This window comes from Capsicum annuum, chromosome 11, assembly GCF_002878395.1.
Source record: "Capsicum annuum cultivar UCD-10X-F1 chromosome 11, UCD10Xv1.1, whole genome shotgun sequence".
Taxonomy (NCBI): domain Eukaryota; kingdom Viridiplantae; phylum Streptophyta; class Magnoliopsida; order Solanales; family Solanaceae; genus Capsicum; species Capsicum annuum.
In genome coordinates this window covers 110,887,011-110,899,831 of record NC_061121.1, presented here as the reverse complement: position 1 = coordinate 110,899,831, position 12,821 = coordinate 110,887,011, and the positions used below count along the sequence as shown (strand labels likewise).

Below are 12,821 nucleotides of genomic sequence, written 5' to 3'. Positions count from 1 at the left end.
GTGATAACAAGTGTTTCAACTGTGATCAGCCAGAGAACATACTTAGAAACTATCTAATGGCCAAGGTTTGTTCTGGGGAAAACAAGTTTTCGGTTGCCTCTTCATTAGTTTTGAAACCAAAAGGTGCACCATTTGGCTCTGGTACTGGTTGGAACTGACTCTATGCTCTTACTACCCTCCAGGAGTACAAGGCATCATCAGATGTTGTTACTGGTATATTGAAATTCTTTTCCCGTAATGTGTACTGTTTACTTGATCTGGGGTCCACTCTCCCTTATGTGACCTTATTTATGGCTATGCATTTTGTTTTTGGTCCCAAGTGTATTTCAGATCCTTTTTCTACCACTACCCTGGTGAGTGACTTTGTAGTGGCTAGAAGAATCTATAGGGGTTGTGTGGTATCAGTGGATAGTCGGGAAACCTTGGTAGATCTATTTTAATTTGACATGGTTGATTTTGATGTCATATTGAGGATGGATTGGTTGCGCTTGTGCTATGCTTCTCTAGACTGTCAGACCCGTAAGGTTGTCTTTAAATTCCTTAATGAGCCAGTTATTGAATGGGAGGATAGTTCCCTAGCTCTAAAGGAAAGGTTTATATTATAACTTAGAGCTCAGAAATTAATCCCCAAGGGGTGTCTCTATCACTTGGTCCGGGTTAAAGATTCTAACTTGGAGGGTCCTTCTTTACATTTTGCTCTGGTGGTGAATAAATTTCCTGAGGTCTTCCCTAATGACCTTCCTGGTTTCCCTTCCGATAAAGAGATTGATTTTGAGATTGATCTTGTTTCGTAAACTTGTCCTATCTCTATTCCCCAATATTGAATGACTCTGGCTAAGTTAAAAGAGCTTAAGGAGCAATTAAAGGATCTTTTAAACAAGGATTTCATCCATAAAATATGTCTTCATGGGTGCATTGATATTATTCGTGCGTAAGAAAGATGGTTTCCTTTGTATATGTATTGGTTACCGGAAATTAAATAAGGTGACGGCAAAGAATAAACACCCTCTTCCAAGGATAGACAATTTGTTTGATCAACTTTAGGGTGCTAAGTTCTTCTCCAAGATCGATCTTTAATTCGGGTATCATCAGTTAAAGATTAAGGAAGCGGATATCCCTAAGACTGCCTTTCGTACCCAATATGGGTATTTTGAGTTCTTGGTTATGTATTTTGGGTTGACTAATGCCCTGACGATATTTATGGACTTGATAAATAGAGTCTTTCGTCAGTGTCTAGATTTGTTCATCATTATATTCATATACCACATTCTAGTGTACTCTAAGAGCGAGATGGATCATATCGATCACCTCCGCATTGTGTTGTAGACCCTGAAAGAGCAACAGTTGTATGCCAAATTTTTGAAATGCGAATTTTAGTTAAACACTGTCAGTTTTTTGGGACATGTTATTTCTAGTAAAGAAATCATGGTGGATCCGCAGAAGGTTTCAGTGGTAAAGAAGTGGCCTAGACCCATAACTCCAATCAATATTCAGATCTTGAAAGGATATTTATGGAGAGTTTTTCGACTATAGCTACCACTTTGACTAAATTAACTCAGAAAAAGGTAAAGTTCTCTTGGTCTGATGCTTGCGGGGTTAGTTTTGAGAAGCTGAAGAATAAGATGACTTCACCTCCGATCTTGACCTTACCTGAAGGCAGTGATGGTTTTGTGGTCTATTATGATGCATCCCGTGTGGGTCTTGGGTGTATTTTGATGCAACATGGCAAGGTGATAGCTTATGCCTCTAGACAATTGAAGGTATATAAGAAGAATTATCCGTCTCATGACTTGGAGTTATTGGTAGTGGTATTTGCATTAAAAATCTAGCGTCATTATCTGTATGAAGTGCATATGGATATCTTTTCTAATCATAAGAGCCTATAATATGTTTACTCAGAAGGAGCTAAATCTCAGGCAAAGGAGGTGGCTTGAGCTGCTCAAGGCATACGACATGAGTCTCCACTACCATCCAAGTATAACTAATGTGGTTGTTGATGGTCTTAGCTGGTTATCCATGGGGATTCTAGAATATGCGGAGGAGGGAAAACGAGAATTGGTGAAAGATATTTACCGTTTGGCTAACCTTGGAGTTCGTTACTTGGACTCTGAGGATGGTGGTGTGTTTGTGTAGAAGTTGGCACAGTCATCTCTTCGTACTAAAATAAAGGAGAAACAGGTATTGGATCCTATCTTGATAAGGATCAAAGGTGATATAGGGAGTAGAAAGTAATGGCCTTTGAGATTAGTGGTGACGGTACCTTGTGGTACCAAGAAAGATTATATGTTCCTGATACAGATGGATTGAGAGAGAGAATCTTGACTGAGGCGCATGAGTTGTAATATGTTGTTCAACTGGTTTGATAAAAATGTATCATGACCTTAAGGAGATGTATTGGTAGAATAATATGAAGCGGGATATGGCTAGTTTTATGGCTAAGTGCATGGTATGCCAATAGGTGATAGTTGAGCACATAAGGCACGAAGGATTTTATCAAGAAATTGAGTTCCTGCATGGAAGTAGGAGGTTATCAATATGGATTTCATTATTGGTCTTTTTAGGTCTCAGAATTAGTTTGATTCGGTTTGGGTCATCGTGGATAGGATGACAAAGCCTGCTCATTTCTTGCCAGTGAGGAATAATTTTGTGGCAAAGAATTATGCAAGGTTATACCTCCATGAGATTGTGAACTTACATAGGGTGCTTGTTTCTATAATCTCAGATCGTGGCACGTAGTTTTCATTGCATTTTTTATGGTCGTTTTAGGAAGGTTTGAGGATTAAAGTTAGTCTTAGTACTACTTTCCACCTGCTGTCGTATGTGCAAGTAGAAAGGACTATTTAGACATTTGAATACATGCTTCGAGCTTGTGTGATTTACGATGGTAGTAGTTGGGTTGGGCATTTGCCTCCTATAGAGTTTGTTTATAATAATAGCTACCACTTAAGCATTGAGATAGCTCCATTTAAGGCCTTTTATGGTAGGAGGTGTAAGTATCCTATTAGGTGGTTCGAGGTTGGTGAGGTAGAGTATTTGTCCCGTATTTGGTTTACTAATCCAAGGAGAAAGTGAAGGTTATTCTGGATAGACTTAAGGCCGGTTAAAGTTGCCAAAAGTCCTATATGGATGTGCAATAAAGAAAGTTATAATTTGAGGTTGGGGATAGGGTATTCTTAAAGGTATCTCCCATGAAGGGGGTGATGCAGTTTGGGAAGAAGGGGAAGCTCAGTCCCCTTATATTAGTCCATACTTAGTTTTGAGAAGGGTTGACAATGTTGCGTAAGAATTGGAGTTGCCATCTAGTTTGAGCTTTGTTCACCCGGTGTTCCATGTATTAATGTTAAGAAAGTATGTTGGTGATCCATCGCAGATTGTGCCTATCAAAGATATTGGTATTTTGGATTCCTTATCTTACGAGGAGGTCCTGATTGAAATTTTGGATTGGTAAGTTCGTCGATTGTAGACCAAGGACGTAGATTTGATAAAGGTTCTACGGAGGATCCACAAGGTCGAAGAGGCTACTTGGGAAGACGAAGAGGACATGAAGTCCAAGTATCCATTCTTGTTTCCCGGTTGGGAAAATTATACTCAAGGTATGTGTTGATCTTACCATCTTTATTTTCTTAAATTTGTTAAAAGAAAGATTGATTTCTTTGGCATTTTTATTTTATAGCTTATTTAAAGGTAAGAGTAGAGATGTTTGGGGTTTAATCGTGCTAGTCAATGCCTTGTCCCATCATTCGGCGATGAATAATCCAAGTAGGAAAGAATTAAAACACCCTGGATTTTGGCCCTTGAAAACTTCTTGAGCTTTGAGCTCATTGTCCTAGTAATGACTCATCATATGAGTCGTATAGTATGGATACGGGTTGGGTGACCCTAGTCGTAAGGTGTCTAATGGATGGTGGTTTGGTTTTCTATCTTGGTTATGACTTGGTGGTACGAGTTGTTTGGGGTGGTGACGAGTTGTTAGAACAAACCTTAATTAAATCAGTAACTTAGTGGATTGACTTGGATCTGAGTACAAGTGACTCACTGAAAGCCGTGAGAATAGGTTACGAGTAGTAGGTTTAAGTCGTATGTTGTCCAGTGTCTAATCCCCTGGGTCTTGTCTTGGATACGACTAGACCATACGAGTCCTATGGTTAGTTCATGGGTGGGATCATGGAGTCGTAGTAAGGACAGTGTATGGGTGTTAAACTCACTCTCTAGGAAACGACTCATGGCTACGAGTCGTATGATGTGGTGATGAGTCAATAGGTTGACTCATAACCAAAGACGACTTTTTACAACTTTTAAGTTGAGGCACTTTGGACATTTCCACTTAAAACCCTTAAGACCCCACATCCCTAAAACGCTATTGGGGCTATTCATTCCACACTTTACAATATTAAACATCCACTTTATCCTCTTAAGTAATATTGGCTAGTGTTTTTCCAATGTGATCATCTCAGGGTTTAAGAGTCAAATTCTCTCCGTGAATCTTTGTAATTTAGGCATGTTACTCCTCCCTCATTTTTATTTTACTAAAAACACATGTTTTAAAGTGTGACTTTTATGGTATTGTTATGGTTTTGAAAATAAAGGTTGGGGGTTCTAAATGTTCATGGTTGAAATATATTTCTCATGATTTAATTATGGTTTTCCATGCTTTAAATATGGTTTTGAACATGTGGGTGCATGGGTATGGTGGTTGAACTTGATAATGGTAACTTTCTCTAAACTTGTGACTTTTGAAATGGTTAACTAGTTGCGGATGGTTTTGAAAACCTTGTGGGGTATACGGGAATCCCCAAGTGATTATTTAATGAAAAAATTGCGGGGTACACAAGAATCCCCTAATTAATTTTAATAATAGAGTCTGCGGGGTAAAAGAGAATCCCCTAAGTATTGGGTAATGACATTGCCCGCAAGCTATAGTCGGTATGTTAATACCACTTTATAATGCCTTAATAATTGACTCCTGGAATTGGTGGTTTTGTTATATACTAAATGTTTTAATTAGGTAATAATGGGGGTTGTGATAGATAGCCGTGAAGGTGTGAGTTCGAAGGACGGACACTGAAAACTCATGTTTGTCAACATGAGGGTTGGTCTTAGTGACCTTATGCTTGTGGGGTACATGGGAATCCCCCAAGTCTATATTTGTATATATGTACCATAGAGGGCGAAGGGTATATGGAAATCCCCGGCCTTGTATGATATCTCCAGTTCAGATGGCTACACGCACTGTGGCCCGTTCAGGGGGTAACACTGGACCCATATAACCCGTGGGTGGACTTAAGATGGTAAAGCTACACAATCCAGGTAAAGGTATTAAAATGTATGCTAAACCTTATTCCCTATACCGGTACGATATATATTTATATATGTGATTGCATATGGTTATTTGATCTTATCTTTTTCCCTGAGTTACATACTAGCGTTTACTCTGCTAACTATCTTCAGGCGCTGTATCCCCACGCGATGTAGGAATCAGTCATACTTTTACTCTTTCTGCTCAGTGACTTGGTGATTCGGGGACAACTTTTGGGTCAGATTGAAGCGGTGAGCTTCTATACTCCGGAAGACCTCATTTCATGTTATGGACTTCTTTATATCATTTTTATTTCTTTGGTTTTGGTTTTGACTATGGTCGGGGCATGTACCGATCGGATACTCTTTGATTCTGGTTAGAGGCTTTGTCAGACTACTATGGACATAAGTGATGTTGGTATTAGTGTTAGCATTGATATTGATATTGGCATTCAGTTTGGTATTGGTTGGACACTTGGTTGTGACTGTTTGGTTATGCTTATAGATTTTGTCTATTGTCTTTAAATTATTATTGTTTTATCTTGTTACATATTTGAAATTCATCCGACATAGGATGTAGGGAGGTTAACGGTCTGGGTATTGAGGCTGTTCTCCGATCCTGGTTGGACTTGAGATACCTGATACGACTAGGCCCTGGTTCGAGTCGTGTCAGGTATGAAGGCATATTGACAAGGAGAAGGGTGATTGGTAATTTTTTATATCAATTGACAACAAGGGACCATGTCTCTAAGTTGCATGATGATAGAAGTATGATGATTGAATGATAGAGGGAACATTCATCTTTAGTAGTAACAATCACTCTAATTAAATGTGATGAATGAATGCAGATGCTCAAAATCTTTGTGGTTGGTTTGTCATCATAAAAAAGGGGGGAAATTTCTATATATTATTTTGATGATAAGCAACTTACAACAAGGGACCAGGTCCCTAGATCTTCAAGGCTGAAGTACTGCCGACAGGCGTCTGCATAGTTTTGTCATCTAGTGTAACAAACTGCGCAGGTGATTGCTTGAGCCTTTGACTGAATAGAGTTAATCAGTGTTGAGAGTCTTGATAGAGTTGTCAAGGTAAGGCTGTAGTAGAGTTACTACAAGCAGAGAAGCCTAGAGTTAGGTTGAAATCGAGTCTGTAATCAAAAGTTTGATTATAGTGGATTGTTGAAGAGCTTGTGAGGGCAAGCCGTGGTTTTTCTTTCCTTGAGCAAGGGGGTTTCCTCATTAAATCAATGTGTTCGTTTATTTTCTTCAAAACCTTAGCTTATTTGTTGCTTTACTGTTTTATTGCCTGTGATTGACTTTAAGAGACCTGGTCCCTCACAATGTGGTGCAACTCTCCTAGTTTCAACAAAAGTTTATTTATTATAAAGGCAATTTGGAACATTGCAAAGATTTTTCATATATCTTAAATTCAATGTCCAACTAAAATGATATCAATTGAAATAACGAGAGACGTAATTTGTAAGAGGATGTGCAAATACTCACATATGTTTCATAAAAGATAAAAAAGTAAAATTATTTTTGGCCACCCATTTAATTTCATAAAGTAAAAATTACTATATTATAATAAAATAATAAAAAATACTCATAAATATTGAATAAGTGTTTATCTATCAAATACAATAAGTGATTCCTCCATAATTTCAAAACTTCACATGATACATTTCATTACAAAGATTTACAATACATATAATTTATAGAAACAAAATTATTTTAAACAACTTACTTAAAAATGTAATATTAACTACCTCAATCATGTTAACTTTTGTTAATTCTTTTGATTCTCTTTATTTAAGGTAGTAAATTTTTCAACAGGTAGACAAATTACTTTAAAAGAAATTTTTTGCTTACTATATTAAATTGACCTCCTATTTTTGACGTATACAAGAGAAGACATAGTCAATCCTTTAATGTTATGAATCATTAAAAGGTTCATCGAGTAGGTCTTTGTTTTCGCATGTCAAATACCCATAAAATGAATTTAAATGTACGAGTATATGATTAATTATGAAAACTTAAAGAAGTTGTAAGCAATTATTTGATTTTATAAAAATAAGAAGTTATATTTTATTATATAGTGTGATATCTACTTATATTTTTTATTGTGTCTATTCAAAAATATTAATGATTATTTTTTTAGAAAAACTAATTAAATAACTATAAATATATTTAAAATATTAATATTGAACCCGTATACGGACCTTCATTATTTAGTTATTATTTATTATTATTTTATATATATTATTATTATTTTATTTTTATTACTATATAGAAAAGGGAAGCAAGGGACGATCAAGGGCGAAACTGTGGATTTGAACATTTCTAAGGGCAAAATGGTAATTATGTCTAACAGATATTTACCTCTTTGGCTAAATGATGCTCAATGATAAAAGAGCTCCAGAGTATTCATCTTCCACCGACTCTCTTTCATCTTCTCCGTTGTATATTATAAAAATTTTGATCTCAAAATTCATCTACCCAGATGATTATCATCAGCTTCAGCTACGCCATCAGATTTACCGATTATTAACTTCAGCTACGCCATCAGAGTCACCAGCTTCAAACGATTATCCAGAAGCTAATCCTAATTGTTATCACCAACTCAGATTTCTTATGATTTTTGGTTTCTCTTCTTCTGATTCTCTTCAAACTTTTCAAGATTGCTGTCACAATTATTTTGACTTCGTTAGGAAAATAGCTGATTTATTTTTAATTTTTGTTTCCCAGTTTTTGTACAAATATAATTTCTCTCATATTTAGGTTAGTTTATCATGGTATACCTCTTTATGATGAAGTTTGGTGATATTAATTTGAGTATCTGCTTTAAACTCAGTGGCTATTTGGTGCAATTTCAACATAAAATTGTTCAATTTCTTTTCTCATTCTCTGTTTAATGACCATAGATTGATTTTCCTTACTAGCTTGTCGTTGGTTATTTGTTGTCATAAAGGAAAATATGTCTTACTTGAGTTATTGTAACTTGCACAGAAGCTAAAAACCCAGTGTAGTTACTCTTGAATAGCTTCATATCGAACATCTCATTCAGGAAGACTACCATTATGCATTAGTTGAAACTGAATGTAGAGGCGTAATCTCATATTTTATCCGCCTTGACTTCCCAGAACATACCATAAGAACATCTACTGAAAATTGTTCTCATATTACACGAGTAATTTAATGACATAGAACTTATATGCGAGCCACATTTTCGTTTAAGATAAACGCATTTAGAACTATGTCAACTTCCAAGTAAGTAATACATTGAATTTGTCCCCGTATTGCTTTTGTCTTTTCCTGAAAGTACCTTACTAGATGGACTGTATATTGAATTTGTATAGAAATTCTTATAATTAGGTCTGTCTTTCTGGCTTTCCTAAATGTGTGGTCTTTTCATAAGCACCGATCTTTTGCGTACACGTCTTGGTTTTGTTGTTCATAATTGATTAATTTTCTTTCAAGTTTCCTTTTTTATAATATTCAACATTTTTTACTTCTTAATGTATGTTTGCGTTGATTGTAATCTATATAAACCCTGGGAGTTTTTTCCCTTTTAAACCTTTTCTTCAATGCAGATCCCCTTCTGCGTGGTGATTGGATGGATTATGGGTCGTCCTATGGATTTGAACTTCCAAATGTTTGAAACAGCATTGTTTTTCATGAGTGTCCTTGTAGTAGCATTCATGGTGCAGGTATGCATGAGTGTCCTTGTGGTAGCCGCACTTTTTTTTTTGTATGTCGTCTTTTAATTTAGATGTTGAGGTTGGAGAAAAGTTAAAACATAGTCGACTTTTCAAATTGCTTGAATATTACAACATAAAGGCAATGTAATTGTTCTAAAAGTTGAAAGTTCTGTTAGTCTTGCTTCAGAGCTTGACCCCGCTAAAGATATACTCACGTCTCTTTTTCCTCCTCCGTCTCGATCCTTTATTCTTTGCTTCACTCTCAGTGGTTTGCGCAGCAACACAGGCTATGTTTGAATATTAGCTTAGAAGGCTTCCGCTGCTGAACATTATTTTCCTGTTAACTTTTCCTCTTTCTGCAGGACGGAACTTCCAATTACTTAAAGGACTTATGCTACTCCTCTGCTACTTGATAGTCGCTGTGAGCTTCTTTGTGCCTATAGATCCAGATGATATATATACGTGAGTTATATTCTCTTTGTGAAATTGCTATATAGCAGCTCATGGTCTTCGATTTATATAAGTTTTTGGTTGTTTTTTTTAACTGATAACATCTGCTACTGTCACCATAATTCTAATCTTCGTTGCTTTCTTAAGCATTTCATCTGTGGTTAAATAATATCACTGGTTAACCATTTTTGGTTGTGTCAAACGTAACATTGTATTGATAACTACCCATCGGATGTTTTAGTTGAGATATACAATTCTATGGAATATCTAGAATGTGTGCTAGGTCCTGATCTGACAACTAAGCAAAAAAAATGCTGCTTTAATGCACATGAGGATGCAATCTAGAGAGCCAGCTGAATGTAAAACATCCTTAGTTAGTTGGAATGAGTTGGTGAAGACTTTCTCTTGAGTGATGAATTCAGTGCTGATTTTTAGTCAGGCACATGTAAACTGGTGCATATTGAGGACGTATTAGTGAAGTAAGATGTTCTTCTGTTGAGCCTTTAAGAACTAGAAGATAACGTCCAGCAAATTCTGTTTCAACTTTACATAGAAGTCGTGCCACTGCTCATTTCAGACTATGAGCTGATTAGCAAATCTCAGATGAGAAATAACGTCCAAGTAGTCTTTAACAAAATAGATCCATCATGTATGTGTACTGGTTGCGTAGCTTTTTCCTCTTGAATATTTTCATTCACGTTCTTTTATTTTTTCCGTATGACATCCAAACGAGTAAAATATGCACCTTCATAATGGATAGGTACAACATTAAATTCTTCTTCTTAAAACTTGTTTGGTTATATGCTAGCAATTTTCTCTACAAACTTGAATAAAAAGTATTCTCTCACGACCTTTTCCAAGTGAAATACATGTCCAGACACATTTCTACTTTCAAATACCATTTTCAGCTAAATTTCCAATACTATTAATTCTTTTTTCAAATATCACTCGATTCATATCCAAACGTCTACCAAATGATCAACTGCAGCACTTACTTATGGCAAACTAACAATAAAGATGCTTATTAATTGCAGGTTGAGATCGATATTTTGATAGGACTATCAAGAATTTTGCCGTCGGGCATTATATACGACTGTGGTCAAAGCTTGAATCCAGCTACAGACATAGGATAGGTTCTTCTTCTAAAAGACTACTCCTGTTTCACCTAGATATTACCATGTATAATGAGGGGTGGATCGGGATTTGGTCGAACCCAATAATTTTGATGTAAATCCTATATGAGTTAAGTTTCATAGCTCAGTCATTAGCAATTGAAATTGTTGTCCTAAAATCCAAATCCATAAAATTCAAATCATGTACTGCTTTACTTATAACGAATGAATGAAGGTGTCCATAACATGGATTTTATATTTTTTTAGCTGTTTTTCTTTTTCTCTAGATTTTTGGTGGACTTCGGACAGTATTTAATTGAAGTTGAAAAAAGAGTAATCTGGATGTTGAAGGTGAAAAAGAGTATTTCGATGTTGCAGTTGTGCTTAGACATGAATTTCACTACTGATTTGCCAGAAAATATTAGTTGAAAAAAGAGTAATCTGGATGTTGAAGGTGAAAAAGAGTATTTCGATGTTGCAGTTGTGCTTAGACATGAATTTCACTATTGATTTTGCCAGAAAATATTTCCACTTGAAGTAATACTCATTCAAAGTTTTCAATGTTTCACTTGCATCTATGAATATGAAAGTTAGTATTCAAAAAATACTCTATTTTTGCAGATTGAAGGGGCATTTGTACAAGGAATTGGATATTTTATGCTTGAAGAATATCTACAAATGAAGACGGATTGATGGTTACAAATAGCACTTGGACATATCATATACCGACGATTGACACCATACCTAAATGTTTGAAAGTTCATGTGCTAAACAGTGGACATCACCAAAAATGTATTCTATCGCCTAAAGGTACTGTTCTTTCTCCATTTAATCCTCTTAGCTTGTTGTACTGACTGCTTCAGTGACTTGTGAGGGACTGTTACCTAATTTTCCACTTGGTTGAGCAGGGAACAATTTTTTGTAGAGAATGTCAACTAGATAATGGTTAAAACCTCACCTAAACTATCTTATTTAGCAAGTTTCATACCCCAACTCTCCAATGTTCCCTTTCCCTACTGAACGATCACCATCTATGTATTAAAAACACATCAACTACCAGCTCTTCAAGTTGGAGTGTGAGATGATTTTTCAGGTGTGGTGTGTTTTGGCTATTAACTCAATATCAACTATATATGGATTTTGATTCAAATTAACATTGCCACAACCAATGTAATTTCTGAATATTAGGTGGAGTATGTTAACACTGATGATTAGAGTTAGAGGCAAATGTCGCCGCACCTGTGACGAATCCTCCAAAGAGGCATAGAATCATGTGTTCTCCGCTCTAAGCTGTGTTGCTCAGACCCTACAAAAATTCATAGAATCATGTGTTCCGCATTTTAATTAATGTTTCTCGGAACCTCCAAGAATGATGCTGTACCTGTGTCTGATCTCCAAAATGCATAGCTAGCTTTGAGGATTCGACACACACCAGTTGTATTTTGAAGAGTCCCGAACAACAGACTAAGTACATTCCTGTCGGAAACATTTCTTGATAGCATGACTTGAAATACTGAATGTTATTACTTTCTGCAGCTTCTGGTGCACCACCATTGCTTCTAGCAGCTACAGTCCATTCTGCTATAAGAGCAGCCATTAGAGAAGCCAGGAAACAGCTAAAAAGTTGGGACAAGCTCGATGAGTCTGCTTCAAAATTCTATCTGGATGTACCTGCTATAATGCCGGTTGTGAAGACAACTATCGGCCTGGACTACGGGGAGAAATACTTGGGAACTTTGATTCACAAACCACCCACCTAAAATTTTCGATTCAGAGTGTCCGTTGCCTGAATTTTAAGAAAACATGCTCTAACATTCCATAATTCGCATGCTTGTTATGGTACGAGGATCGATTGGAGCATCAACGTGTATTGTGATGCCCCGGGTTAAGGGTTTGCTTGGCAGACATTAAGCTAGATTGATGGCCTGGATTTTACGTAAAGGTGCTCTAATGTCTTGGATGAAGCTAAATAATTACTACATTGTATTACTTCATAGTAGTTATTTGCAGTATTATGTTGTATATTGATAGAAATTTGAACCAATTTAACTTTGTTATGAATATGTGAATAAAGACTATATACATAACCTATTATCCATAACAGTAAAATGTTTATTTTATTAGCTTCATACCAAAATACCCGTGCAAAGCACGGGCATACCTATCTAGTATTATATAGAAAGATGAGTTGAAATAACGACCAAGTGCATTCTTGTTCAATAACAAAAGGTTTAGCTCGAAATAAGTGTACAATATGCCCTGAGAAT

At 36.2% G+C, this 12,821-nt stretch overlaps 1 protein-coding gene across 8 annotated transcripts; it reads left to right on the top strand.

Moving 5' to 3' along the window:
• The first annotated feature begins 7,670 nt into the window (after window positions 1-7,670).
• Window positions 7,671-12,677, top strand: LOC107847730 (indole-3-acetaldehyde oxidase). 8 transcript variants are annotated; one of them, XR_007046781.1, is made up of 5 exons: window positions 7,694-7,902; window positions 8,885-9,001; window positions 9,355-9,454; window positions 10,477-10,575; window positions 11,176-11,235. XR_007046781.1 is itself a non-coding variant. In XM_047398906.1 (3 exons), the coding sequence occupies exons 2-3, from the start codon at window positions 11,247-11,249 to the stop codon at window positions 12,312-12,314; spliced, it is 342 nt and encodes a 113-aa protein (XP_047254862.1). In that variant the 5' UTR covers window positions 10,667-10,685; window positions 11,176-11,246; the 3' UTR covers window positions 12,315-12,677. The 8 variants fall into 8 exon arrangements, 2 of the variants coding, with proteins under 2 accessions (XP_047254863.1, XP_047254862.1); XR_007046779.1 differs by lacking the exon at window positions 11,176-11,235 and adding an exon at window positions 10,842-11,008 and having other exon boundaries at window positions 7,694-7,935; XR_007046780.1 differs by lacking the exon at window positions 11,176-11,235 and adding an exon at window positions 10,842-11,008 and having other exon boundaries at window positions 7,692-9,001; window positions 10,477-10,684.
• Window positions 12,678-12,821: the final 144 nt, after the last annotated feature.

Excerpts from the sequence above, each read along its gene's own strand:
- LOC107847730 (XM_047398906.1), top strand. The coding sequence starts at position 11,247 with ATGGTTACAAATAGCACTTGGACATATCATATACCGACGATTGACACC. Across the intron at positions 11,365-12,090 it reads ATGTATTCTATCGCCTAAAG|CTTCTGGTGCACCACCATTG; the intron begins GTACTGTTCTTT and ends TACTTTCTGCAG.